The sequence below is a fragment of the Dryobates pubescens genome, chromosome 13 (assembly GCF_014839835.1).
Source record: "Dryobates pubescens isolate bDryPub1 chromosome 13, bDryPub1.pri, whole genome shotgun sequence".
In the NCBI taxonomy this organism is placed as follows: domain Eukaryota; kingdom Metazoa; phylum Chordata; class Aves; order Piciformes; family Picidae; genus Dryobates; species Dryobates pubescens.
In genome coordinates this window covers 19,972,867-20,000,556 of record NC_071624.1, presented here as the reverse complement: position 1 = coordinate 20,000,556, position 27,690 = coordinate 19,972,867, and the positions used below count along the sequence as shown (strand labels likewise).

At 52.0% G+C, this 27,690-nt stretch overlaps 2 protein-coding genes across 2 annotated transcripts in view; one reads left to right on the top strand and one right to left on the bottom strand.

Moving 5' to 3' along the window:
• Window positions 1-21,323, bottom strand: part of ZZEF1 (zinc finger ZZ-type and EF-hand domain containing 1) — an 88,307-nt gene extending 66,984 nt beyond the window's left edge. Inside the window, exons 1-9 of the mRNA XM_054167015.1 lie at window positions 20,801-21,323; window positions 14,387-14,531; window positions 13,697-13,891; window positions 11,542-11,713; window positions 7,958-8,157; window positions 6,349-6,559; window positions 3,332-3,448; window positions 2,744-2,922; window positions 1,248-1,346 (exon numbers count right to left, since the gene is read on the bottom strand). Of these exons, the coding sequence (XP_054022990.1) occupies window positions 1,248-1,346; window positions 2,744-2,922; window positions 3,332-3,448; window positions 6,349-6,559; window positions 7,958-8,157; window positions 11,542-11,713; window positions 13,697-13,891; window positions 14,387-14,531; window positions 20,801-21,163 (1,681 nt within the window). The 5' untranslated portion in view covers window positions 21,164-21,323. The remainder of the gene's footprint in view (window positions 1-1,247; window positions 1,347-2,743; window positions 2,923-3,331; window positions 3,449-6,348; window positions 6,560-7,957; window positions 8,158-11,541; window positions 11,714-13,696; window positions 13,892-14,386; window positions 14,532-20,800) is intronic.
• Window positions 21,324-21,535: 212 nt separating this feature from the next.
• LOC104296777 (neuferricin) lies at window positions 21,536-26,868 on the top strand. The gene is made up of 4 exons (XM_009896624.2): window positions 21,536-21,788; window positions 22,142-22,282; window positions 22,897-23,083; window positions 25,124-26,868. Exons 1-4 carry the CDS (start codon window positions 21,536-21,538, stop codon window positions 25,335-25,337), a joined length of 795 nt encoding a protein of 264 aa, XP_009894926.2. The 3' UTR covers window positions 25,338-26,868.
• The last annotated feature ends 822 nt before the right edge of the window (window positions 26,869-27,690 follow it).

Genomic DNA, 27,690 nt, shown 5'->3' with positions numbered 1-27,690 from the left:
CTGCCACCAACCTGGGCAGCCGGTTCCAACCCCTGACCACTCCCGCAGCAAAGACATTTTTCCTCATCTCCAACCTAACCCTCCCCCCTGGCACAATTTCAGGCCATTTCCTCTCATCCTATTGCTGCTCACTTGAGAGAAGAGACCAGCACCAGCCTCATTCTACCCTATCAGGTAGCTGTAGAGAGCAATAAGATCTCCCCTTAGCCTTCTCTTATGGCTCTGTTGAATAATCTAACTCCCTGCTCCTCAGGCTGCAATCCTTAACACATCAAAAGACTATCTGCAAAATAACTCCACAAACCCACCCAGCACACAGGAGCAAATGAAGGGGTACAAGGAGCATTCAGAAGGGGCCTGGTTTCTACCCTAACAACTTTCATTCCCCAGCAGCCCTGCACAAGACAAAGCACATGAGGGTTTCTTTAAGACGGAGCATTTCATTTCAGGAGGACAGAAAGACACACATCTCTTTCTCTAGGTTGTTGTCCGTAAAAATGCAGCATGAATAAAGACAGCTTTAAAGGAGGATGTCTAGAATGGCTCCATGCAGCCAGGCACATCTCACTGACCTCCACCAGCCCTCTCCACCATTATCTGGGATATGAGCAGTGGCTGATTCATGACTTCAGCCCACACTAGGCTCTCCACTATCATTCACTTTGTGACAGCTCATGGCTCACTTCCACAGAACAGCAGTAATTCTCCCCCAGATGCACTCCTTTGGTTGGTTTGTTTTGACAAGCAGCTGACTCCTGAGAAATTCACCTTGCTGTAAAATAGAACTGCCAGGAGGGCTTGGTTCATGTTTAATTACTGCTCTTCCATATTGTCAACCTGTTGAGTAGCTACAGCACCACTGCCTTGCTAGCAGCCTCTGTGCCTGCCTGGATAGTCTGCACTGCACCAGTCCTTTTGGTTGTGAAAGGATAACACTGTGACCCAAACCTTGAACAGGTACCCACTGCCATAGAGCACATAAAAACAGAGAAGCAGGCTCACTGACCAGCACCAGTGAGAGCAATCCTCTGTAGGTGGCAGACACTTTGGTTTTTTAACTCTTTGTTGTTCTTTGTCTTTTCCCTCTCTCAAACAAACCTTGTGGGCTCCTTACAATGAGGACTAGTAATAAACTGGTCAGTTTTAAGACGCAGCTTGACAAGGTGCTGGGCCCTCTCATTTAAACCAGATGATCCTTGGGGTCCTTTCCAACCTGGCACTCTGTGACTTTAAGTCTAGGTCCTTACCATCCCCAGTCCATGGCTCTACAAGGAGGTTTTCAGGCCCTGATTTATCTTCTTTTCCCTTCACATCACATGCTTGCAAAGTCAGTCGCAATGGTTTCCCTAAGGGAGAAAATCAAGTTCATGAAACAGAAATGGGAAGGAAGCAAATGAGAAACACTCTGAGGCTTTTACCACTGTCAACCAAACACAACAAAAAAAAAAGAGAAAGGAATAAATTGCAGCACAACAGGTACAGTGACCTAAACCAGCTCTAGACACAGACAGCAGGGCAGTGAAAGCCATGCTCCTACAAATGCACACATGCTTCATGCACATGCATGGCTCCACGGCTCATGAATCACCCTTGGCTTGTAAAAGGCAGCAGCTGCTCTGGGGAAAACAAAGCCATTGTCAAAACTGAGACTAAATACTGCTGTTATGACTATAAAATAATTACTGGAGTCTTTGGCAGAAGCCAAGAAATCCTAACATAAAACATCCTAACAGGCAAGGGGAAAAATCCTCATGAGAGCCTGGTGGTGATGGCAGAAGGTGACACCTGAGAAAATGCAGATTTGTTAGAGGAATGCAGTTGATGCAGCAAAATCTTAGTGCCTTGTGTCAGGCCAGGCACAGCTCCACACCTGTGGCATGCTCAGATTAATTTAGAGAAGGGAGAATTAAAGAACTGCAAATAGCTGCTAGTAACAGCACATTTAAAACACATCTTAAGTTGGTGCAGGTCTCCAAGAGAGACATTTTCTGAGGCTGAATGTACCCACAAAAGGTGTTAGTGGAAGAATAAAACCCTTGCTGTTGTTTGCCTTTTGTACAGTACAGACACTGCCACCATCCTGGGGCCATTATCTAGTGGAGCCAGACTCCTGACAGTGGTGCCCAGGGTCAGGACGAGGGGGAACGGGCACAAATTGGAACCCATGAGGTTCCACCTAAACACAAGGAGAAACTTCTTTGGTGTGAGGGTGCTGGAGGCCTGGAGCAGGCTGCCCAGAGAGGTTGTGGAGTCTCCTTACGTAGAGAGCTTCCAAACCCCCCCAGCCAGTGTGCTCCTGGGCAAGCTGCCGTGGGTGCCCTGCTGGAGCAGGGGGGTTGGACTGGGTGAGCCCCAGAGGTTCCTTCCAACCTCACCATGCTGGGATTCTGGGATCTACAAAGCTCATGTGTTCCCCCTGGAGATGATGCCACCACTCACAGAATGGTTTGGATTGGAAGAGTCCTTAAAGGGACCATGCGCAGGGACACCTTCTACTAGAGCCCAGGTTGTTTAAGGCCTCATCCAACCTGGCCTTGAACATCTCCAGGCAGGGGATATATCACAGATAGGGTTCAATTCAGAGAGCTGATCTGATCCCCAGCTTCCAGGCCTGTTCACCTTCACAAACTGTTTTCTTGGTATCAGTTGTGCTAGATCTTGTGTAATTCCAAACTTCAGCAGCACAACTCCAAGGCACTGTGCAGCTGATGCATGCACAGCACAGGACCAGCAATTCATTTACCATATTTATAGAGCAGGTTCTGCCTCACAGCTGCCATGGAGGAGATAAGAGCTGACGCCCTGTATGGAGTGTCCAGATGATCGGAGATTGTGCAAAGGGAACTCAGCACTTTAGCGACACTCCCTCTGGCTAAGGCAAAGGCCAACAGTGTGAGTTCAACCTCTGGAGTAGTACAACAGCTGAGGAGAGAAAGAAACAACAGGATGAGAATAAAACTCAGGACAAATAATGTCCAGATGGGGGTGGGGAGGGGTGGGGAAAAGCAGGCCCAAAGCAAGGCAGTTGAGGTGCTTGCTTCCCCCTAGCTTGGACATTTGTCAAGATACTGAAAAAGAGCAGAGGAGTTAGAACCCTGGGATATGGCTGAGGCCCCATTCCTGGAGACCTTCAAGATCAGACTGGATGTGGCACTGAGCAGCCTGATCCAGTTGGAGGTGTCCCTGCTGACTGCTGGGGGGTGGACAAGATGACCTCTGAGGGTCCCTTCCAACCCAGTGCAATCTGCAAAGCTGTAGAAGGAGAACTTTTGTTGCACAAATTCTTCAGAACCATTTTTCACTACATCCAAGTACATCACCACAGCCTCACCTGGTTATTCTGATAAGGAAGCTATCAACTTCTTCCAAAACATTTGGAGATAGGAAACTTGAGAAGTCTGTAGAGCCTGGTGTGAGGGACAGAGGTGGCATGTGCTGCAGGGCTTTCCTGGTAAAGGAGACAGAAGAGAACGTCAGAAAAGCAGGCAACAGCCTTTGAAAACGAACCAAGGGATCTGCAGCTTCATGCTTTGCTGAACAGATCCTGATAGCAGACAACCTCTTCACACAGAGGATGTGGTCAAGGGTGAAGAGCAGGACTGCATGCTAAGTGGAGAAAGTTCAACAACTGCTCCCCAATCTTCAATCTCAGCCTCCTGACCTCAGATTTAGTGGCACAAATACATCAAGGAATTTGGAATGAAGACTGTGACAGCATTAGGAACGGTTTAGTGTCCAAGTACTGCTTCATTTTAAATAGAACCACTTGGCAGTGAGAGTGGGGAGACACTGGAACAGGTTGCCCAGGGAGGTTGTGGCTGTCCCCTCCTGGGAGGTGTTTGAGGCCAGGCTGAATGAGGCCTTGAGCCACCTGGCTGGTGGGAGGGTTGGAACTGGATGATCTTTGAGGAGCCTTCCAACCCAAACCATCCTGCGACTCTATGAACGCCAGGTTGGAAGGGACCCCAAGGACCATCTGGACAACCTTTCTACATCTAGGAGAGTTGAAATGAGCTGGCCCAGCACCCTGCCAGTCTCACAGCTGATTCATGTAGGGGAATTGTAAGAGCCCCCTGATAAAGAGAAAATGGCTTTTAAATTCTGTCAGAACAACTGGAGAGACTAAGTGAGAAACCTGTCAGCTCAAATAAGGATTTCTGTTTGATTCCATGAGACCCCTGAAAACAGGAATTCTTCAGCAGGCTGAAGTCATTCTGTCCAATACTAACATTTGGGATTTCATTTTACAGTTCCAAGCACTGAATTTGGAATTCCTTAATGCATATTTTCAATCAAGACTTCTCCTTCTTAAATTTCAGCTCAGCACCCACGTTATGTTCCTGAGAACTACTCCAGCAGCAGCAAGACTGAAGGCTCTCGGTTTTGTAAAGCTTGGAACGGTTTGGGTTGGAAGGGACCTTTAAAGGTCATCTTGTCCAACTCCCCTGCAGTCAGCAGAGACAACCCCAACTAGATCAGGTTGCTCAGAGCCCCATCAAGCCTGACCTGTAATGTCTCCATGGATGGGGCCTTCATCACTTCCCTGGAAAACCTGTTATAGAATCAACAAGGTTGGAAAAGACCTCAAAGATCAAGTCCAACCTGTCACCACAGACCTCATGACTAGACCATGGCACCAAGTGCCACATCCAATCCCCTCTTGAACACCTTCAGGGATGGTGACTCCACCACCTCCCTGGGCAGCACATCCCAATGATCAATCACTTCTTCCGTGAAGAACATCTAGGTCGTGAGAACATCAAACTCAAACTATGCCATTAACCACTGGTTTATCTCAACTGTTGAAAATGAGAAGCAGCAGCATGACACCTCTGCTCACAGTAGTTTTGACATGAAACTTTCAGTCTCACACTGCATGACACACAGTGCTCCACCACCCTCAAAGTAAAGAACTTCCTCCTAATGTCCAATCTCAATCTACCCTACTCTGGTTTCAAGCCATTGCCCCTTGTCCTGGTGCCACATGCCTTTGTAAACAGTCCCTGCCCAGCTTTCTTGGAGGCCTCCTTCAGGTACTGCTCCTCAGCTGTAAGCAGGTATGAAGCTATCTGAACTTCAAAGAGGGTTGAGAGATGACACAAATTAAAGATAGGCTTAATGGACTTTAGCCTCCAGGACTCATTAAGCTGATGACAGCAGTGCTCTGAGGCAGTGGCACCTTGCTAACTAACCTCTATAAAAACTGCTATGGGTGTGGAGTGATTTTATTAGGATTCCAATCCTTCAAGTCAGGGACAAGAAATGGTTGGCAGTCAAACAAGGAAGTGTTGCACACAGCAGAGCCAATGAGCACAAGCAGCTATCTGCACAGAGGTATTGCACAAACCCAGCTCTGTCCCTGTGCAGAGAAGGGCAGAGCAGGACACAAGCCAAAATCTGCTGCAAAGTCTGTTAAATGAAACTCCATTCTTGAGTGTCCAATATTTGTAAGTGTCCAATATTTATAATCAATACACTTAAGGAAAATTCATTTGGCCTTCTCAAAATTATTACAAACCACAGGAAAGGTAAAAATTGGCACTGATGAGGGTGGACTGGGCAATGGTGAGGTGACAGCTTGAGTACTGGGTTGTTTTGGGCCCTCACTCCAGGAAGGACTGGAACAGGTCCAGAGAAGGGTAACAAAGTTGGGGAAGGGTCTGGAGAACAGGGCTGGCGAGAGCAGCTGAGGGAGCTGGGGGTGTTGAGCATGGAGAAGAGGAGGCTGAGGGAGACCTCCTTGCTCTCTGCAGCTCCCTGAAAGGAGGCTGGAGCCAGGTCTCCTCTCCCAAGCAGTGACAGGATGAGAAGAAATGGCCTGAAGTTGCCCCAGGGGAGGTTTAGGTTGGACATGAGTACAATTTCTTCCCCAAAAGGATTGTCAGGCTCCAAAGCAGGCTGCCAGGGCAGCGGGGGAGTCGCCATTTCCTGGAGAGTTTTCAGAGCTGTGGAGTTATGGTGCCTAGGGCCATGGTTCAGTGGTGCCCTGGCAGTGCTGGGTTACTGGCTGGATTCAATGATCTTAAAGGTCTCTTTCAACCAAATTAATTCTAGGATTCTCTTGTTCTAAAATCTGTATTCTTCAGTGTCCATTCAATCCTGACTTAGCAGCTAGACTAGACACAGCAGCAAGGGAAATGACACTTGCTCCAGTATGTGCAAGTGGATCAAAGAGGAATGCCAGAATTTACACAGTGTGATAGCTGAAAAGATGTTTGAGTGTCTGACTGGAGGGAGTGGAAACCAGTCAGACCAGACAGATCAGTTCAGGACAGCTGGAAGTATTTAAAAAAAGCGAATTACCACACAAAGCCCAGAGCTGAGAGCCCAGGGAAGCTTGGTACTCACTGGGTGTTCTGTAAAATGGTGTGAACAAAGGCTGGGTTGGTTTCCATGGAAGCTGTTACCAGAGAGGTGAGCAGAGACCAGTACCAGATAGCTGAGGCATCACCCACAGATACTCCCACCTTCTTAACTCTTTGATAGCCAATAGCCCTGAGCCCGTGGATCCTGGTGTCACAGCCATCGCTGAGGCAGCGCTTGATGTTTATCTGGACATCTGTCAAAACACAACAGGGATTTGCTTTGCTTCCTAATTTCTTCTGCTGGATGAGACCTAGAAGAATGCAGATATTCCAAACAGTGATTGCTGCAGGACCTCTTTGACAACCACCAGCAGCTCTGTAAGAGGACTCCCACAGACAGATCAGTGTGCCTGTGTTTGGGTTTCTGCACGCCGGGTTGGGAAATGTAGCCTCTGAATGGCTTATTGGATCCATTACAGGGAGCAGAAGACCCTCAAAGTGGAAAAGAGATGCTAGACTTCACCAGAGCCTTTTTAACCACACACATAGAAAGTGTGTTAGGACTAACAAAGGAGACAGTAGGATCTCCAGAGAGGGTCAAAGAGTGAAGCCTAAAAGCAAAGTTTGGGGTTAAATACAAATTTTCACCCACACTCATGGCCATTTTGCACAGCTAACCTTGTCCTGCTTCCTCCTGAGGAACACCAGCCTTGCTGCAGGAACCATCTCAGGAAAGAGAAGCTCTGCTCTGCTTGATTCCAATACAGCACCCACAGACCTACCAGGCTTAACAATAACCACCTAAATCCCCTCAGCCAAAACCCTGCTTATAGGAATCATCTGGCCAGCCTCAGAGTTTTGCTACCTAAACAAGACACCTGCTGCTTCAAAGGACATGTTTTTGCGAGATGCTGTCCTCCAAAAGACTCACAGAATGGTTTGGATTGGAAGGGACCTTAGATATCATCCAGTTCCAATGCCCTTGCCATGGGCAGGGACACCTCCCACTAGATCAGGTTGCTCGAGGCCTCATCCAGCCTGGCCTTGAATACCTCCAAGGTTGGATTTATCCACAACCTCCCTGGGCAACCTGTCAGTGTCTCCCCAGCCTCACTATAAAAGAGTCTTTCATGCTGAAAATAAAGAGGTATTAAAATTGACCAGGGCCTTCAAACTGAGAGGCTAAAACTGCACCTGTAGTCAGTGCAGCTCTCCAGCCCTCAGCCCAAGTCAGAGACACCATGAGAAAGGCTCAGAAGACTTAAGAAGAAATTCTTTCAAGTGGGGGTGGGGAGACACTGGAACAGGTTGCCCAGGGAGGCTGTGGATGTCCCATCCCTGGAGGTGTTCACAGCCATGTTGGACAAGGCCTTGAGCAACCTGTGCTGGCGGGAGGTGTCCCTGCCCACGGCAGGGGTTGGATCTAGATGATCTTGAAGGTCCCTTCCAGCCCAACCCATCCTGTGACTCCACAACTCTCTTCTCAGTTTGGAATTAAACTACGATTAAAACAATTTCTGCAGGCCAGGGGCAAGGTCAGAACCTTCTGCTCCAACAGCTGACACTTCAGCGCAGCACTCCAGCATCCACCCAGCCTGTTGCCCTCCAACAGAAAGCAGCAGCAGCGTCCCGCAGGGGTCTCCCCGACTCACACATCTGACTGATGTTGGCGTTCTCCAGCAGCGTCACGTAGCCGGTGACGTTGCTCGGGATGTGCACGTCCCGCACCTCCTGCAGGCTGCCGGCACTCCTGCCCACGGCCACCGTCACCTGCTGGGGCATGTAGCTCTGGTCGTTGGCTGCCACTGCGATGGACAGATGTCTCAAAACAACATCTGGCTTCATCTTCAAACTGCAAAGCAAAAAGGTAAAACAGCCGTTGGAAGCAGAAGGTAAGCTGAGCACTTCGCTTCTAGCCAAGCTTGGCTCAGCTTCCAGCTCTCAAGGAGCCCTGAGGCCAGAGGAGGGCAGATTTAGCCTGGAGATCAGGAAGAGTTTCTTTACAGCGAGGGTGGTGAGACGCTGGATGTCCAGGTGGATGTCCCCTCCCTGGAGGTGCTCAAGGCCAGGCTGGGTGAGGCCTTGAGCAAGCTGTGCTGGTGGGAGGTGTCCCTGCCCATGGCAGGGGGCTGGGGCTGGATGAGCTTTAAGGTCCCTTCCCACCCAACCCACTCTGTGATTCTATGCAAATAAATCCAGTGGAAATGACCGAGTGCTGCACAGGCATCAGCAAGCCTGAGTCCTGGTGGACAGGTCAGAAAACTTGTAACTGACTGAGAATCAGACTGGGGAATCTTCTGCTGCCCAGCTTTTCAACTGAGAATTCATTCCTCAGTGTGGCAGTCTCAGGCTGATCTTGAACAGGAAGTGGTAGAATGTAAATAAGCCTCCACTGGATGCAAAAAGGAAAATAATCATAAGCTCCAAACAGTCCTATTGCTCAGACAACTAACATAGTCTGCTAAACTAACTTGCTCTTTTTTTGGCTTCCCCTCTCTGGCAGATACTTTGCTGACCTTGGATGCATTCTTTTGTGGTTAAGTACTAAGCAACTCTCTGCTCCTTCTCTTGTCCCATGTAGAACAGAAGGGGAGGGAGCAGGGAGGGGGAAGCTATTAATAGCTCCCTGGTTTGTCCAGGGGGGTTCTTGTGTTGCTTATAAATTGTCTATGTATGCAAACATTGTATATTTTGTACATGTGAATGCATTTCACATTCAGATTGTAGCTTTGCTTGTAAATACAGCTTCAGCTGAGATGGTCTGGCAATTTTATTTCCAACCCACCACACTCAGGAACAAAAGTGTAGTGTTAATAATGATGAAAAGGAGGCTTCTCCTTGTTTGAACTATACACACATCTACTGAAAATTCACCAAACATTCCTGTTTCCTGGAACTTCCTAGACAGTGGCAAAAGGCTCCTGTACTGCTCACTGCATCTCTAATAAAGTTTGGAAAGCTCCACTACAGATCACAGAACAGTTTGGGTGGGAAAGGACCTCCAAAGCTCATCCAGTCCAACCCCCCTGCACTCAGCAGGGACATCCTCCACTGGATCAGGTTGCCCAGAGTCTTGTCCAGCCACACCTTGAATATCTGAGGGATGGAGCCTCAACCACCTCCCTGTGCAACCTGCTGCAGTGTTCCAGCAGCCTCCTGGTGCAGAACTTGTTCCTCACATCCGGTCTTAATCTGCTCTGCTCTCATTTCAAACCACTGCCTCTCATCATGTTCCTGCAGGCCTTTGCAAACAGTCCCTCTGCAGCCTTCTCGTAGCCCCCTTCAGCTATGGGAAGACTGCTCTTAGGTCTCCCTGGAGCCTTCTCTTCTCCAGGCTGAACACCCCCAGCTCACTCGGCCTATCCTCATAGCAGAGCTGCTCCAACCCCCTGATCATTTTCATGGCCCTCCTCTGGACCGGCTCCATGAGGTGCTGGAGCAGATTCCTCTTCAGTTTGTGATAAAGGCTAAGGTGAGGCAGGCTGTCCCCCACAGAGGACCCCATGCTAGAGCAGGTGGATGTGTCCTGAATGGACAAAAGCGCCTCAAAATTGCTCAGAATCAGACAAGGAGGCAGAAGTTAGTAGATCTGGTTCTTTAGGCTGGCCTGAACATGTTTCAGAGCCAGAATGAGCCAGGCGGGAGTGCTTTTGGCCACCTTTGGGAAGAAGGCTTTCTCTAGGTTGCAATACCAGGGTTTCACCCCTAGATCTGTGTTGCTGCTGGCCATTATTGCCTTGGGAAATCTCTAAGTATCAGCCCAAAGAGCAGGAGTGGCGTCTTGCAATTGTCCACGCTCTGGGAGGAGCCACAAGCTCCGCTTGGAAGCTGAACTGTGTTTCAGTTTACCCTGACAGGACAGCAGAGAGCCCTGGCTGTTTCAGCACTGTGAAGCCCAGAGGGCAGACACGCGTCTTGCCGGGCCGAGAGGCCGAACCCCAGAGGAGCCGAGTCCCCAGGACAGTTTCGTTTGACTGGAGCAAGGAGCGAGCGCTGCTACAAAAGGACTGCAGCAGAGGAACCTCCTCTCTACAAAGCTTTCAGCTCCAAACCCTTCGGGAGCAAATCCTGCCTCAGCAATAAGCTGCAGCTCCTGCAGGAGCTGAGGCTCCTGCAGCCTCCACGTGGTCGATGCCATTTTGGTTTGTCTGGATCTTAACGTGTGCCAGGCTCAGTGAGGAATTACAATAGCTGAGTTTTACAAGCCTCTATTGAAGGTCTGTTGCCCTGGGGAATTCTGGAGCTCCCCCCGCCTTGTGGGCCATCGCCGGCCTCCTTGCCGAGGTTTCTTCTCTTTACAGTCTAAAGGGCTGTTTGTTGCCTCTGGATTTTGCTACATATTGTTTAAATTGTTACTTGCTCCTGCTGGGGAGGGAGCTGTTCCACCACCGAACACCTCGAATCTGCAAATAGGTTTTAATTAGTGGGTTTTGCAGGACTGTTGTGATTAATAAAACTATTAATATCGGTATTAATCGCTCCGCTTATTGAACATCAATATATCCCTTTACAGACCACAACAGGCAGCCTGTGCTGGAGCAGAGTCCCAGCAGAACCTGGGGACCCATGTGGAGAGAAGCCCATGCTGGAGAAGGTTTGCTGTCAGGGGTTGTGAACCTGTGGGGGACCCACACTGGAGCAGTCTGTTCCTGAAGGACTGACTCCTGTGGGAGGGGCCTACGCAGGAGCAGCTCATGAAGAACTGCAGCCCATGGGAAGGACTCAGGCTGGAGTTCATGGAGCACTGATTCCCACAGGTGGGACCCCACAGTGGAGTAGGGAAAGAGTGTAAGGACTCCTCCCCTTGAAGAGGAAGGAGCAGAACAGACAGTGTGTGATGAACTGACCACAACCCCCATTCTCCATCCCCCTGCACTGCAGGGAGGAAGGAGGTAGAGAAGCAAGAGCAAAGTTGAGCTGAAGAAGAAGGGAGAGGTGGGGGAAGACATTTCAAGTTCAGGTTCTTTTGTGATGATCCTGCTCTGATTTGATTGGTAACAATTTCATTTCCCCAAGCAGGCTCTATTTTGCCCAGGTCTGTGACTGCTGAGTGTTCTCCCTGCCATCACCCAACCCACGAGCCTTCCATTTTGTTTTGTCTTCCCTGATCAGCTGAGGAGGGCAGTGATAGAGCAGTTTTGAAGGGCACCTGTTGTCCAGCGAGGGCTAACCCCCTAGAAGACCCCACTGGCTGCAGACCCAAGGCCCAGGAAGCCCAAAGCTGCTGGGGGCTCACCGTATCCAGTGGGAGCGTGCGCTGCCGTCCGACTGCCAGAAGGAGCTGGTCTCCCCATTGGTCATCTTGTCAATGTCAGCAGAGTTGGATGAGGTCTCAATGTGGGTGTAGCACTTGGTGACTGACTTCAGTTTGTCTGACTCCTGATTTCCATTCAGGTCACTGGGGTATTCTGCAAGGAGAAGAGATCACCCCTAAGAGTCCTCACGGTAACTGTCCTGTAGAGACCCTCTTGGTGGCACAGAACCCAGCTCCTGGAGAACTAGAAGCCAGTAAAGCTTCATTGCAGATTGGTGGCAATAATCAAATCAGTAAGGGAACATCTTTCTCTGGAGTTTACCTCTTCCTTACTGGCCTCATCAGTGCCTTATTAATATTAGAAGGGCTTGGAGTGACAGGATGAGAGGGCAGCTTTAAGCTTTAGGAGGCAGATTTAGAGCAGAGATTGGGAAGACATTCTTGACTGTGAGGGTGGGGAGACACTGGAAAAGGCTGCCCAAGGAAGTCCCTTCCAACCCAAACCATTCTAGGAATCCATGGATTATAATGCCAAAATACAAACACATAATAGGAAAAAGTAAAATATGGTGGAGAAGGGGGGAGGGACAAACCAAAACTGTTTCCCAAGCAGCTTCATCTATTTCAACAGAAAGGCAAATATCTGAAAAGAAGAAAAGCTGTGAAGGAAAGGAGTCATCCCTCTGGGGAGACCATGAGGACAGTACTACCTGAAATAAAGGAAAAGAATCACCACCTCTACCCCAAATCAATCACTTATTTTAAGTACTGAGCAGTCAGCTCAGTAAGTACATTCACCTGAAGATGGAAATTAAGCTTGCAACAACTGGGGAAGATATTTAACTGAGTAAAAAATATAACAAATCAGTAATTATCACTGGGGACTTCAGGCACCCTCAGTGAGTTTGCAGAAGACACCAAGCTGAGAGGCAGTCTTGGCCTGCTGGAAAGTAGGGAGGGATCTGGACAGGCTGGATCAAAAGCTGAGGCCAATTGTGTGAGATTCAGCCAAGCTAAGTGCCAGGTCCTGCACTTGGGTCACAACAATCCCACCAGTGCTCCATGCTTGGGGCAGTGACTGGAAAGCTGCCCAGCAGAGAAAGACCTGGGAGTACTGGTCAACAGCAGCTGCTGATGAGCCAGGGTGTGTCCAGGTGGCCACCAGCATCCTGGCCTGGATCAGCAATGGTGTGGCCAGCAGGAGCAAGGCAGGGAAAAGAGGCAGTTCCGGGGAGACCTAGTAGCAGCCTTCCAGTACCTGAAAGGAGCCTACAAGAAAGATGGAGAGAGATTGTCTCCAAAGGCCTGTGGTGACAGGATGAGGGACAATGACTTCAAAGTAGAGAAGAGCAGATTTAGATTGGATGTTAGGAAAAAGTCCTGCACCAGGAGGCTGCTGGAACACTGCAACAGGTTGCCCAGGGAGGTGTTTGAGGCTCCATCCCTGGGAGATAGCCAAGGTGAGGATGGACAGGGCTCTGGGCAACCTGATGTCCCTGCTGAGTGCAGGGGGGTTAGACTGGACGATCTTTGGAGGCCTCTTCCAACCCATACCATTCTATGATTGTTCCACTGTGCTTAGTACTGATGACCCCTGGGTTCAGTTTGGGGCCCTCACTCCAAGGACACTGAGGGGCTGGAACAGATCCAGAGGACAAGAAAGCTGAAGAACAGAGATGGTGAGGAGCAGCTGAGGAACCTTGGGGTGTTTAGTTTGGAGTAAAGGAGACTCTGGGGAGACCTCATTGCTCTCTGCAGCTCCCTGAAAGGAGTGAGGCAGGGGTTGGTCTCCCCAGTAACAAGTGATAGGGACAAGAGGAAATCACAGAATGTTACGAGGTTGGAAGGGACCTCCAAAGATCATCAAGTCCAACTTCCCGGCCAAAAGTAAGGCTCAAGTTGCCCCAGGGGAGGTTTAGGTTTGACATTAAAAGAAACTTCTTGAATGAAAGGTTTCCCAAACACATGCTCCCCAGGGCAGTGGTTGAATCCCCATCCCCAGAGGTGTTTCAGAGAGGCAGAGATGTGGTGCTCATGGCCACGGTGTAGCAGCAGCCTCAGGAGAGCTGGAGAATGGTTGGGCTGAATGAGCTTCAAGGGCTCATTCAACACAAGGGAAAAGAGATTCATTACCTACCTCTCTCTTTCAAGAGAAGCCGCTCCAGAGAGTCCTTGAGCAGGGAGGAGCGCATGGTGCAGAGGTTGTTGAAGTACTCCAGCAGCGGGTAGGGGATGGCGCTGCTGGAGATGCGGTTGCGGTGCAGGAACCGCAGGATCATCGCCGCGTGCAGCCCCAGGCGCTCCTTCGACTCCGAAAAGATATCAATGAAGCCTGCAGAGAGACACCACTGCTGCCTTGGCTGCAACACAGGGCTTCCCAAAGCACCTTCTGAATCCTGTTCTGGGGACCCCAACACAAGACAGACCTGGAGCTGCTGGAGCAGGTTCAGGGGAGGCCACAAAGATGAGCAGAGGGATGGAGAACCTCCCCTATGGGGACAGGCTGGCAGAGCTGGGGCTGTGCAGCCTGGAGAAGAGAAGGCTCCAGAGAGACCTTAGAGCAGCCTTCCAGTACCTGAAGGGGCTCCAGGAGAGCTGGGGAGGGACTTGTGACAAGGGCTGGGAGTGACAGGATGAGGACAATGGCTTTGAGCTGGGAGAGAGGAGATTGAGGCTGGAGATGAGGAAGAAATTAATAGCAGCAAGGGTGGGGAGACACTGGAGCAGGTTGCCCAGGGAGGCTGTGGATGTCCCCTCCCTGGAGGTGTTCAAAGCCAGGCTGGATGAAGCCTTGAGCAACCTGCCCAAGGTGACTTTCTTCTCATACCTGGCACCAGAGAACAAGCCTGCAGCTGTCTGATCACATGGCTCAGTTCCCCTTGAAGATTAGCTCCACTAGAATTCTTGAGAGCCTCCAGCATGTTCTCCACATCTACAGTGCCATCTCCTTCAGCATCAAATTGGGCAAAGGCCTGAGGAGGAGGAAGAAGAAGAAGAAGAAATTAAAATCTCAGCATCCTTACTTGGAGCAGAAATGGAAAGTATTTGACAGAAAGCACTGCAGCAAGCACTGCACCCCCACAAAACACAGCTCAGGAGAATCTGTTCCCTGTAGCACTGAGGTCATGACAAGAGGCAACACCCAGGCTGGAAACCTGTGGTCTCCAGCAAAGCCCTGTCACTGACCTCCTACCAAAGTCATCCGTGGTTATGCTGAGGTGGGTACAGCACATCACCCTGACCAGGGAATCAGCCCTGTGCATCCACTAGCAGCTGGGGCTACACAATCACAGGATCATGAAGGTTGGAAAGACCTCCAGGATCATCCAGTCCAACCATTAACCCAGCACTGCCAGGTCACTGGCAAACCACAGCCCTCAGCACCACATCGAGATGGCTTTGACACCCTTCCAGGAATGGAGACTGTGCCACCTCCCTGTGCAGCCTGTGCCAGGGCTTAACCACTCCTGCAGTGAAGAAATTATTCCTGATGTCCAACCTGAACTTCCCCTCGGGCAACTTGAGGACATTTCCTCTCATCCTATCACTTATTACTAGGGAGCAGAGCCCAACCCCCACCTGGCTCCAGCCTCCTCTCAGGGAGCTGTAGAGAGCAGTAAGGTCTCCCTCAGCCTCCTCCAGGCTGAACACCCCCAGCTCCCTCAGCTGCTCTTCCACAGCCCTGTTCTCCAGACCTTTCCCCAGCTTTGTTGCCCTTCTCTGGACCTGCTCCAGCTCCTCAGTGTCCTTCTTTCAGTGAGAGCCCCAAAATTGAACCCAGTATTTGAGGTGTGGCCTCACCAGTGCCCAGTCCAGGGCCACCATCACTTCCTGGTGCTGCTTGCCACACCATTGCTGATCCAAGGCAGGATGTACCTGTGGGCACACCCTGGCTCATCTCCAGCTGCCACTGACCAACACTCTCAGTTCTTTCTCTGCTGAGCAGTTTCCAGCCATTCTGCCCCAAGCCTGGAGCCTTCATGGAGTTGTGACCCAGGTGCAGGACCCAGCCCTTGGTCTTCCTGAACATCATCCCCAGCAGCCATGGACCATCAATCACACGAAGAAGGTGCTCACAAAAGAACACTCAAAAGCTGTTCCAGTGAAGTGCAAGAGACCTACCATCCATCACTGATCACTGCTGCATCCACCTTACTCTGCAGCCACTCCAATTCTTGCAGGTTTTCAGTACTTTGCTTCTTTAAGACAGTTTGCCTAGAAGCAGGGTGGTTGTTCCTGTGCATTTCCTCCCACCCCCTGGCCTCCTGCACACAGCACCAGCTAAACACAGCCTGACAAAGCATCTGCGACAACATTGGAGCTGGGTCCCTGCCTTCCAGCAGCTGAAGGAATCCTACTGGAAGGCTGCAGAGGGACTTTTCATCAGGGTGTCTGGAGACAGGCCAAGGGGGAATGGTTTGAAGCTGAGGCAGAGCAGGGTTAGACTGGAGCTGAGGAAGAAGTTCTTCAGTAGGAGGGTGGTGAGACTCCAGAATAGGCTGCCCAGAGAGGTTGTGGCTGCCTCCTCGTTGGAGGTGTTCAAGGCCAGGCTGGATGAGGCCTTGGGCAGCCAAGTCCAGTTGAGAGGTGTCCCTGGTTGGAGGAGCTGATCTCTGAGGTCTCTTCCAACTTGAGCCATTCAAGGACTGGAAAGGATTTTTCTCCCTTGTGCACAGGGCCCTTGGCAACTTTGTTAACTCTGCCCTCAAAGGACATTTTGCACACCAGGTCTCATGCTGAGCACAGATAAAAAGCACCTCACACAGCTCCACATTTCACAGCTTTGGGCTAACCAAAGGACAGGACCTTTGCATTCAGTTCAGCCTCTAAGCCAGGGCTGAGCTCAGAAGTGTCAGTTTTGCAAGCAGCCAGTTCAGAGGACTCGGGAGCCATGGCACACCACTATTAAAAAGACCAGCCAGGTGTTCACAGTCTCACTGAATTCTGCAGCAAGCTTCTGCTTAACTGCTAAAAAAGATCTTGAAAGGGCCCCAAAAAGAAATGCTCCATTTTAAGAGCATCTGCTTTTCCCATCTAAACTGGGAATGCACTTACCAACCATACCTCTTGACAAGGAAGACTTCACTCTCCCAGCCCTGAACTTGGTGTTTCAAGCTCAGTACACAGCTGAGTATACCCCACAAGTGTCTGACAGAGCCTGGCTGCTCTAACCCAGGTAAGATGGGAGATGTTCCTGCTTAGGTTCTCAGAGCATTCTTGGCAGAGATGTGCTAAGTGAGACTTGTAAAGATATGGGGTTGACCTGCCTGGGAATGGCTTGAGTCTTGTACACAAGGGACAAGAATCATATTCACAAGAGAGAAATGAGGATCATCTGCTCTGCCCTGGTGAGACCACAGCTGGAGTATTGTGTCCAGTGGCTCCCCAGTTCCAGATAGACAGGGGTATACTGGTGCAGAGGTTGGAGGGTGTCCAGCAAGATGATGAAGGGACTGGAACACCTGTCTGGTGAGGAAAACCTGAGAGACCTGGAGCTGGTTAGTCTGGAGAAGACTGAAGGGAAATCATACTGATGTCTCTAAATATCTGAAGGGTGGTGTCAAGAAGGGACCAGGTTATTTTCAGTGGTGTCCTGTGACAGGACAAGGAGCAATGGTCACAAACTGGAACCCAGGAAGTTCCACCACAACACGAGGAGAAGCTTCTTTGGTGTGAGGGACCTGGAGGCCTGGAGCAGGCTGGCCAGAGAGGTTGTGGAGTCTCTTTCTCTGGAGACTTTCAAGATGTGTGACCTGCCTTTGGTGACTCTGCTCAGGCAGGAGGGTAGACTCCCTGATCTCTGGAGGTCCCTCCCAACCCTACCATTCTGTGGTTTTCAGGATGAAGCTATGCTTGAACCTCTTGGTTTCCTACCTGATTCTCCAACTCAATGTCCCATTAACTGCCCTATCCTAGAGAGAAATGACCCAAGATGATTAGATAAAATACTCTGACAATTAACCAGGCCATAATTACACCACTCAAGGGAGACCAAAGTCCTCAGATGACAGAATGGAAGTGCCTTATGCCCCAGTGGTCCTTCTGCAGCACAGAGCTGAATTTTACCTCGGAGGGTTTCTGAACTCTTAAACACACAGCTAACCCCACGCTAACCATTCAGAGGTTGTTCTTGGAGGCCCAGTGCTGGCAAGCAGAAGGTGCCACATCCAGCAGAGGTAGCTGATGCTGGGCACTGGGCAGATACTGAGGCACAAAATGAAGACCTTTGCCTGGGGACAATGATACAGAGGGAATCAGTTAATTTGAACAAACATAACTTGGTTGTCAAAACAATTCAATGCACAGCTTCATCCCACATCACTCTGGCGAGGAGGACTTCTCCTCCCCTTCTGTGAGGTCAAACTGAACAATTACTGAAAGCTGAGGGAAGCTTTGTGATGGTGAAGCTTTGTGAAGGGCTGGGTCTGCTGACAGCTGCCTTAAACCTCTACCTGTGCTCTCATGGAAGGAGAGATAACCACCAGTGTGGTTTGCTCTGCATCTCATTTTGTTATTTAAGAGCTCTTCCTATGAGCTGAGGAGACTGCACCGACCCCAGAGCTCTCTGGTCATTTTCTGACTGTTCACTATAGCTTCATCTCTACTTTCAAGGCAACAGACAGACAACTTCCACTACTCAGACAAGCTGTGCCATGGGGGATAAGCAAAGAAAAAGCAAATCAGATCAGTATGCAAACCTCTACCCACAGGTTTTGAGCTGTGTTCATGACTGGAACATGACAGAAGCACAGTAGCAGTATCCCCACAACCCAGCTGCACTGTGCTCCTAAAGAAAGTGTTGAGTACACATTTCCTATCCAGTTCAACCCAAAGAAAGACAAAAGAAACATCTTTCCTGGAAACAAAGGCTAAAGGAAAGGCAGCATATGGAGAAATCATCCCCTCAGCTCAGACAGCACAGGAGCTGCACAGAATCCAGAATGGTAGGGGATGGAAAGGACCTCCAGAGATCATTGAGGTCAAGCCCCCTGCCAGAGCAGGGGCACCCAGGGCAGGGCACACAGGAACACATCCAGGTGGGTTTGGAAAGTCTCCAGAGGAAACTCCACAACCTCTCTGGGCAGCCTGCTCCAGGCCTCCAGCTCCCTCACACCAAAGAAGTTTCTCCTCATGTTGAGGTGGAACCTCCTGGGTTCCAGCCTGTCCCTGTTGTTCCTTGTCCTGTCCCTGGGCACCACCAAACAGAGCCTGGCCCCTTCCTCCTGATCCCCACCCCTCAGATATTGATAGACATTGATCAGATCCCTTCTCTGCCTTCTCCTCTCCAGACTAAGCAGCCCCGGGGCTCTCAGTCTTTCATTGTAGGAGAGATGTTGCAGCCCCTTCATCATCCTCATAGCTCTCTGCTGGACTCTCTCCCTGTCTCTCTTGAACTGGGGAGCCCAGAACTGGACACAGTATTCCAGGGCAGAGTGGAGGGGGAAATGAACCTCCCTAGACCACCATGAGGTGTGGCTTGGGAAAATGCTGTATTTCATCTTTGCTCTCAGCAGGACTGCAGCATCCCTGTCTGAGGTGAAGGCTGCACACACTCAGCGATGGCTGCTGCAGTGCCTGCACTTGCAAAGGAGCCAGAGGCTCAGCTGAGCTAGAAAACAGATTTTGGCATTTAAACAGAAGTTTGTTTTGCCCAGGGAGGATTCCAAATGTGTGTTCACACGTTCCACACCGAGAACTGAAATGTGTAATGGGCAGAGCCACACTCACACTGGGCCAGGCAGGATTCTGAACATTTAAAAGTGAAACCTATTGACCTGCCACCCACAAACTAACTTCTCACCAGCGTAAAGCACATCCTGGGCATCTAAAATACCACAGCCCGTGGGCTAGCACCAAGTATAGCAATGATGACATCAAGGTTTTCCACACAACTCCCAGTACCTCAGCTGCACAGGCAGGCTCGATGTGACCACATCTCTGTTCTGTGCTAAATCTTTTGATGAGAGCAGGGAAAACAACTCCCAAGAGCAGGGGGAAAAACAAAGCAATTGTATTGCTCGTGCAGAGGATGTGCAACACAGCCCTCAAAATATTTCTGCAGCCTGCAAAGCTCTGCTGTTTGCATCATCAGAAAGAACCCCACTGTAGCAAAGGAAGCAATGTTTTTCCTAGGAAGGAACTGGAAATGGAGGCAGCATTTTAGCAGACTCCTGTCAACATTCTGTGTAAACACACCTATTTGCACCCCAAAATTAACCTCTTCCCAGCACCCAGTAGCCTTGTTAACATGTCAGCACCCATTTCCAAGAGCCTGTGTGTGATTTAATAGCCGTCCAAGTCATTCTGCTACTCGGGAGTCATAGACAGCAGGAAGTCAGTGGTGAGACTCGGGAACTGCAGGCAGTAAGAAAATTGTGCACAACCACGTCCTCAGCCGAGTGGGAAGTTTTCTGCTGCTTTTTAAACGCTGGCTAGAGCACAGCTAAGGCTTTAATGCTCTAGATGGTAAGTTCTCCATATTCCTTCCCACAGCAGAAAGGAAACTGAAAGGAAACTTCTGCCATTAAAACCTTCAGAACTTCCGTCTGTGGAGGTGAAAACTCTGCCACACTACTTCCTGACAAGTTTTCCAGAACTCTTACTTTACAACTAGCAATGGGATCCCATGAGCCGATAGCACTGCTGATTTTGAAAAGGCAACAATAAAATCAAGGCTGATAGGCTTTGACATGCTGATACCTTGAAGGAATACCTGAGAGGAATGAGCTGTGCAGAATATTCCACCTGTGCTGCCACCAGCTGCCCCAGCGGCAGCACCGGCAGAGATACTGCTGGAAATGTCCATCTGCTGCACAAGCGGCTGCTAAGCGGCTCCCTGAAAACGGGCACGAACTGTAACAAAGAGAGCTGCGAGCTGCCAGCCTGCCGACCAGCAGCGGCACCAGCTTGGTAGCCCTGCTGCGGAACCCTCCGCTCTGGCCTTGACCCAGCTGCCAGGAGGGGGTGGCGGAAGCCTCCACGATCACGTCGATGGCCATGCCGCTCGGCCCCCGTGCCGCGGACCCACACCAAGGCTCCGGGAAGACCATCCCGGCTCCCGGAGCCCTGCGTCCAGCATCACCTCAGGGGCTCCCTCCACCTCCCTTCCCCCTGATCCTGCCTCCACCTCTCACCCAGACAGGCGAATCTAGCCGGTGGAACCTTCTTCTGCCGGTCCTCCGCCCCAGCGCAGCCCCTCCCGCCCCGGGCAGAGGCCTGAATCCCCCGGCCGCCTCCTCACCTCCTCGCTCTCGCCGCGGGAGCCGGCTGCCAGGCGGGAGACGCTCTCCAGCACCTCGCAGAACTGCTCCAGGCTAACGGCCTCGTCGCCGCGGCTGAGGCGCTCCTCCAGCCAGCGCACCAGCGTGCTGTGGTGCCGCGACACCAGCGACTCGGGCAGCGCCGCCTCCCGCAGCCGCGCCGTGGCTTCTCGCAGCCGGGCCTGCTCCAGCAGCACCTCGGCCGGGGGCAGCGGCGGCGCCGGACTGGCAGCAGAGCCGGGCAGGAAGGGAGCGCCGGGCTGAGGCGCGGCGGCCGCCCCCTCCATGCCTTCCTCGGCGCCCTCCTCCTCCTCCTCGCTGCTGTGGCTCGCCGCCGACCCCATGAGCCCTTCGGAGGCGCCGACGCTGTGACCCGAGGCTCAGCACAGCCGTATCTCCTTCCTCCTCCTTCGGCCGCCGCTGCCCCGGCTCCACCCGGCCCAGCTTAGTCAGCAACTTCCCGGCCCGCCGCACCTGTCAGCTCTCGGCCGGCGGCAGCCGCGCCACACTGCCGCCAAGTGACAACCGGCGCCGCAAAGTCTCGCCCCGCCCCGGAAAGAGGCCGCACAGCGCAACAGTCACCGTAAAGCGAGGCCCACTACATACACACGCATATACCGCCCTGGCCATAGTGCCGTAAGGCGCCGCCGCGCTACCGTTCGGCGAGGAAAGTGTCGTGAAAGGGTCGGGCCAGTGCCTGGCCTTGTCGCGGCCTCATGTGGCGGCGTGCAGCGGCAGCGGCGCTGCTGTGCCTGGTGGCAGCCTGGTTGTCGGGCCTCGGGTTCGATCCCCGCTCCTGCCTTCTGCCGCCCCAGGTCCAGAGCCGCCTGCTAAGTGCCGCCGAGCTGGCCCGGTACCGCGGGGCCGTGGGAGAGCCCGGCCTCTACCTCGCCGTGCTGGGCCGCGTCTTCGATGTGGAGCGTGGCCGCAGGCACTACGGTCCCGGCGGTACCTACAGCGGCCTTGCAGGTACCGTTAGCCTGTACCCTGGACAGTGGGCTTGGGCAGCGACTATCAGGGGCTGCGGTGGGGGCTGCCAAGGCCCTGTCAGGAGTTTGATGGGGGCTGGCAGGGTCCTGTCTGTCTCGGGGCTCAGTGGGGGCCGGCAGGACTCTGTCAGGGTTTGGTGGGAGCTGGCAGGGGCCGGGCAGTGGGTTGGAGGGTTAGGGTTGTCAGGACTCTGTCACAGGGGTTGATGTGAGCAGGCAGAGCCCTGCCAGCGATTTGGTGGGGGCTGGCAGGACCTCGTCGCAGGGATTTGGTGGGGGCTGGCAGGGTCTTGCTGCTGCCTGGCTGGGTCTCACCACCTGCCTCCCCCACAGGGAGGGATGCCACCAGAGCATTTGCCACCGGTGACTTCACCCAGGCTGGGCTGGTGGACGACGTCTCAGCACTGTCACCGGGTGAGATGCTTGCCGTCCAGAGCTGGCTCTCCTTCTACAGTGACAACTACGATCCCGTGGGTAGGTGGTTCTGGCCAGGACGACCACACACAAGAGGGACACACTGGGAGGAGAGTGAGTGGGGAAGGTTAGGGCTGTGGAGCACCAGGTTTCATCTAGAACATAGCCATCTCAGAGAGAATCTTCCACCTGTGCTGCAGATGGCTGCTGGGGACCTGCTACTGAAACCTGGAGCTGCTGCTAAGTCAGGCCAGGTTTGGAGTCGCCTTTCTTCTGAGCTGAAGCCTAACAGCTTTCCTGCCCTGAGTTCTCAGCTGCAGCTTTCTGCCCGGTTTCGTTTCTCTCTGCTGAGCAAAAGGCACGGAGCCAGTACTGAGAGGACTGAAACAAGCAGGACTCAGGAGACTGTAGGAGCAGCAGTGCAGGAAAATAGTTTTGGAGAATGAAGTGCCTGGGTGGGACTTTCTGATCTTTAATGAGTCTGTATGGATTTATTAATGTGGGTAAGTGGCTGTGTGATTCAAGAATGGAAGCAATGAAAGCTCAGGTTTGGTTTTCAAACTGGGCTGTGGTGACATCCTCATTCTTTCTGTCTTTAAACAGCAAAATCTTTTTAGACAACAGACCTTTCCTAGCCTGGAAACACTGCAGTCTAATTGATCTTCCTCTCCCAGGGAAGCTGGTGGGCAGATTCTATGATGAAAATGGGGCACCAACAGAAGCCTTAAGGCAGGCTGAGGCTGCCATTGAGGAAGCTCTGAAGTTCCAAGCAGAAAGTGAGCAGAGAAAGCAGCAGTTTCCACCCTGCAACTCCGAATGGAGCTCTGCAAAGGGCAGCCGCTTCTGGTGCTCCAGACAGAGGTAAATTCAGCTTTCCTGCCGTCATGCCTGGACCCTCTGAATCACTTTCCTGCCCTGCTTTTGAGTGCCCTCAGCTTTGTTACTGCCTAGCATAGAAAGATGTCCCAGCCCCTGCAGACACTCCACAGACTGCAGGTGAAGTCTGCAGACTTCTCCTAACGTGCTGAGTGCTGGCACAGCTGGGACACACCTGGCATGGTCCCCAGCCTTGTCTGCATCCCTCAGGCTGTGCCTTCTGAGGCAGGGCCAACCCGCAAGGAGCAGCAGAACCCTCATTCCTGTGCCAGGCTGAGCAGCTGCTGCTGTGTGAATGGGAGCTGCTGGATTTTCTCTGCCAGTCTAGCAACTGCTGATAGCTTCAACCCAGTCCGGGGTTGCACAGAGGCATGGGCTGGACTGGTGAGAATGTTCTGCAGCTTGAGGCAGGGGAGGGGAGCTCTGTTCACGGAGCTGGGGAGTGTGTAAAGAGGAAAGTCTCATCCCCATCATTGACACTTGTAGGAATTCTGTTTCCAAGACAAAACCTCTTCTGTCACACTGGAATCAAAATCAGGTTTTGGGATGTGCCGTGTGTGCATGGGCTCCTCCTCAGAGAAACAGGACTGGCGTTCCCCGGCACCACCTGCCGCTCTGGGACAGGTCTGCTCACCTGCCAGGGGTGCAGGGATTAGCTGGTGCTGAGCAGACACTTCCACAGCTTGTCACCACCACTTCAAGCCACACAGAAATTATCATTTCCTTCTTGGCCTCTTTGTATTCCTCTTTGTTTAGGGACTGTTTTATTTGAAGATGAAGTAATGACAGAGCACACTGCAGAGTGCTTACTCTTTGTTTCAGTGCCCCAGTAGCAGCCTGTGCTTCTCTGCAAGAAAGAGCCTGGATACAGCCATGGGACTGGCTGTTGTGTGGTATTCTCTTGTGCAAGAGGCTACAGGTTTAAAAGCTGCAGCAGGTGGGGGATCAGGCAGGATCTGGCCTGTAAAGAGACAATGAAGTAGCTGCAGAAATAATGGAGACACTTGGGTTGGGGTTTTTTTTGTTGTTCTGGAACTCACTGTGTCCTGTCATGGTGCAGAAGATAATGAGAAGAAATGGCCTAATATTGTGCCAGGGGAGGGTTAGGTTGGAGATGAGGAAAACTTTCTTTGCAAGAGTTGTCAGGGACTGGCAGAGGCTGCCCAGGGAGGTGGTGGAGTCCCCATGCCTGGAGGTGTTCCAGAGCTGTGTGGCCATGGCACTTCAGATATGGTTTAATGGCCATGGTGGTGTTGAGTTACTGGGTGGATTCAATGATCTTGGAGGTCCTTTTCCAACCAAAACAATTCTAGGATTCCATCTATCAGCAATTAGCTAACCCCCAAAAGCCATTTTGCAATTAGAGATGCTGTGCCACTTGAGGCTACAATTCCTTTTCAAGCACTGGAACGGTGGGAAGCAGAAGTTGGTTGTTCCCAGGAGGGTGAGAACATGTAGCAGCACTGATGAAACCAGGTGTAGGCCACAGGTTGCTGAAGCACAGCCAGTAAAAGGCATCAGAAGGCTGTAGCATGGTGGCTGCTGGGAGCCAAGTTGGGTTGGAAGGGACCCTCCAAGGTCATCTTGTCCAAACCCCTGCAGTCAGCAGGGACATTTCCAACTAGAGCAGGCTGCCCAGGGCCACATCAAGTCTTACCTTGAATGTCTCCAGGGGTGGGCCCCCAATCACCTCTGGGCAACCTGTGCCAGTGTCACACCACCCTCACTCTGCAGGGCTTCCTCCTGATATCCAACCTAAATCTGCCCTGCTCCAGTTTCAAACCACTGTCCCTCATCCTGATACCACATCCCCTTCTGAGCAGCCCCTGCCCAGCCTGCCTGTAGGTCTCCTTTAGAAACTGAAATGCTCTGGAGCCTTCTCCAGGCTGCGCAACCCCAGGTCTCTCAGCCGGTGCATCTCTGAGCAGTGTCAGCTCGAACTCACCAGACCACCTCTATGGCTTGTGACCAGCGTGGAGGTTCTGAAGGCTTTGATTTGTAACGAGTTTTCGTTTCCATTCCCAGTGGGGGAGTGCCCAGGGCCTGGGCCGGCGTCCCGCGGAAGCTCTACAGCCCCGGCGCCACAGGCAGCCGCTGTGTCTGCGTCAGGCCCAGCGGCCCCCCGTGGGGCCAGCCTGCCTCCAGCCAGCACAGCAACAGGGGCGACCTGGATGACCCTCACCTGCAGGAGTACGACGGCTGCCACCCACAGGCCCAGCAGTGTGTCCTGGCAGTGTGAGCCGAGTGCTGGAGGCCTGCAGGAAAGCATCGCCCTGCGGGGGAGCAGCTCCAGCTTCATTCCCTTCCCTCTCTGAAAAGGGAGCAACGACAATTTCCTGTTATTTGTGACTCTGTTAACACGAGGAGATGGGGAGAGACAATCCTTGAGCAAAGTTACTAGCTTAACACTCACACTGCCAGGATGCTTCCTCTGGTAGTGCTTGGTTCCTGGGGTGTTCCCACAGCTGGTAGCAAACTGCAGCACACGCAGCCTGCATTGGGACTGCAGCCTGAGTTCTTGTGCAGTCAGGAAGCAGACACTTGTGTGCAGGACTGGGCTGTTTTGAGCAGCAAGGTCATGATCCCAAGAGCTGCTGCAGCATCACCAGCCCCAGCTCCTGCACAGGCCTCCAGTTGCTTGCCTTTGCCTGCTGTAGTGTCAGTGCTCCTCCCAATCACCAGATTTGCTCCAGAGTTTAAAGGCAGCAGGGAGAAACCTGCCTTGTTCCTCAGAGAAGGCATGGAGTATCTAGTGCAATTTGGTTCCACAAAAGCTTTATCAGATCCTTGGAGCATGGAAGGCAAAGCTCACTCCTGCCTTTCCTCATGCAGTGTTTGGTTAGATGCTGTGCAAAGGGGTGGGAGCCAGCTCTGAGGAGTGTTGCTTAACCTCACCATCCTGCTCCTCTGATTCACTGTATTCAGGCTACTCAGATCAGGAATTGGTGATTTGAAGTAGGCAGTAACAAAAGCTCCGTGGCAACAGGACCATCCTGCTGTGTGACATCCATCCTGTGACCTCTTCCAATCTGGTATGTGTCCATCAGACTATGACCCAAGGCTGAGTATGTCCTCACAGGGCAAGTTAGTAACATTTCTGCATGGGGATGAAGAGGACAAGGAACACCCAGGTAGGGCTTAGGTGCTGTAAAGCTCCTGCTGCAAGAAAGCAGTTGGTGGTTGTAGAACCCAGTTAGAATCAGGTTTGGGTGCAGCTGCAGCCTTGAGGGAGACACCAGCTGACAGAGTCCAGCAGTAGCACAGCAGTAGCTGAGGAGCTTGTTCAGTTTGTTCCTTAAGGCTGCTACCACTTAATTATTCACTCATTAGTTCTGAGCTACCACAGACCCAAGTAAACAGTTAATCACCAGTGAAAGCAGGAGGAGCCCTGCAGTGACAGGAGGAGATGTGACAGCACTTTTAGCCTCTGATGGTTGGAGGAGGCTGCAACTGCCAAGGGCAGGAGCCACAGCAGTTCACACATGGCCATGCTCATTGTCAAATGCTTGGGTTTGGATTTTCTTTTTAGCTGGTTCTGTTGTGCCTTTTCCACCGTAATGTTGAAGAGAAATCCTCCAGAGCACTGTCAGACAGTTGTGCAAGCTCTTGCTGGCCATCAGTGGAAGTTGCATGTTGCTGAGTGGCAGCAGAGCCATCCATTTTGGAAGAGAAGCTGAGCCATGGGCTTGTCCATGTGTGGGGCTGGAGTGGGCTACATGTCAGAGTCCTGCAGGTAAAGTTTGTGAGCTCCACAGGAAGGAGCTGCAAAGCAGTGGTACTGTAGTTTCCATCCATCCCCTTGTCTATCCCAGGGCACAAGTGAGCAGAGGCTGTCCCTGTCCCTTCCTGACCCCCAGCCCTCAGATATTCATAGAATCAATAAGGTTGGAAGAGACCTCAGAGATCAAGTCCAACCTGTCACCCAACACCTCTTGACTCTTGGGAAGCCAGCGCGTGGCTGAGGAGAGAGGCGGCAGCGCGAGGAGCTCAGCACCGGGAGCTTGCTTTTGGCTTTGCTTTCCTTGCTTTGCAGGTGGTAGGGGCTGGTGGCTCAGGACCTCCTGAAGAGGGGAGGAGGGGCAGCGGGCTGGGGTTGCCTGTGTGCCTGAGGGCAGGGACGTAGCTGGGGGAGGGGGTGCTATGGAAACTGCAACAACCAAACAGACTGCCGAGCGTGGCTGAGGGGAGAGGAGGCAGCGGCCAGCAGCTCAGCCAGGCCTGCTCACTGACAGGGGAGAAACACCCACCGGGTGGAGAGGGTGGCTACTGCAAGATGGTTACTACTAGAGCAAAGGCCAGTAGAAGAACAGTGGGCACCCAGAGAGCACACACAAGCATGCAGATGTTCAGGCAGGTGGCTGCAGTGAGTGCTGGAACCTGGCACTCGATACGGAGGATGGAAGGAACGACGCCTGTGTCAGGTGTGAGCAGATCAGGGCTCTGAGGCGCGTGGTGGCTGAGCTTTAGGAGGAAAGGCTAAGGGCTATAAGAGACTGCGAAAGGAAAATTGACTATTCCCATAATCTAACCTCTGCCAAACCAGAACAGGACGGAACTCTTAGTGGAACAGGGAGTTTGACACCTTCCCAGCA

Coding starts and splice junctions, on each gene's coding strand:
- LOC104296777 (XM_009896624.2), top strand. CDS start 21,536: ATGTGGCGGCGTGCAGCGGCAGCGGCGCTGCTGTGCCTGGTGGCAGCC. Junction 22,283..22,896: donor TGACAACTACGATCCCGTGG/GTAGGTGGTTCT, acceptor TTCCTCTCCCAG/GGAAGCTGGTGGGCAGATTC. Junction 23,084..25,123: donor TTCTGGTGCTCCAGACAGAG/GTAAATTCAGCT, acceptor TTCCATTCCCAG/TGGGGGAGTGCCCAGGGCCT.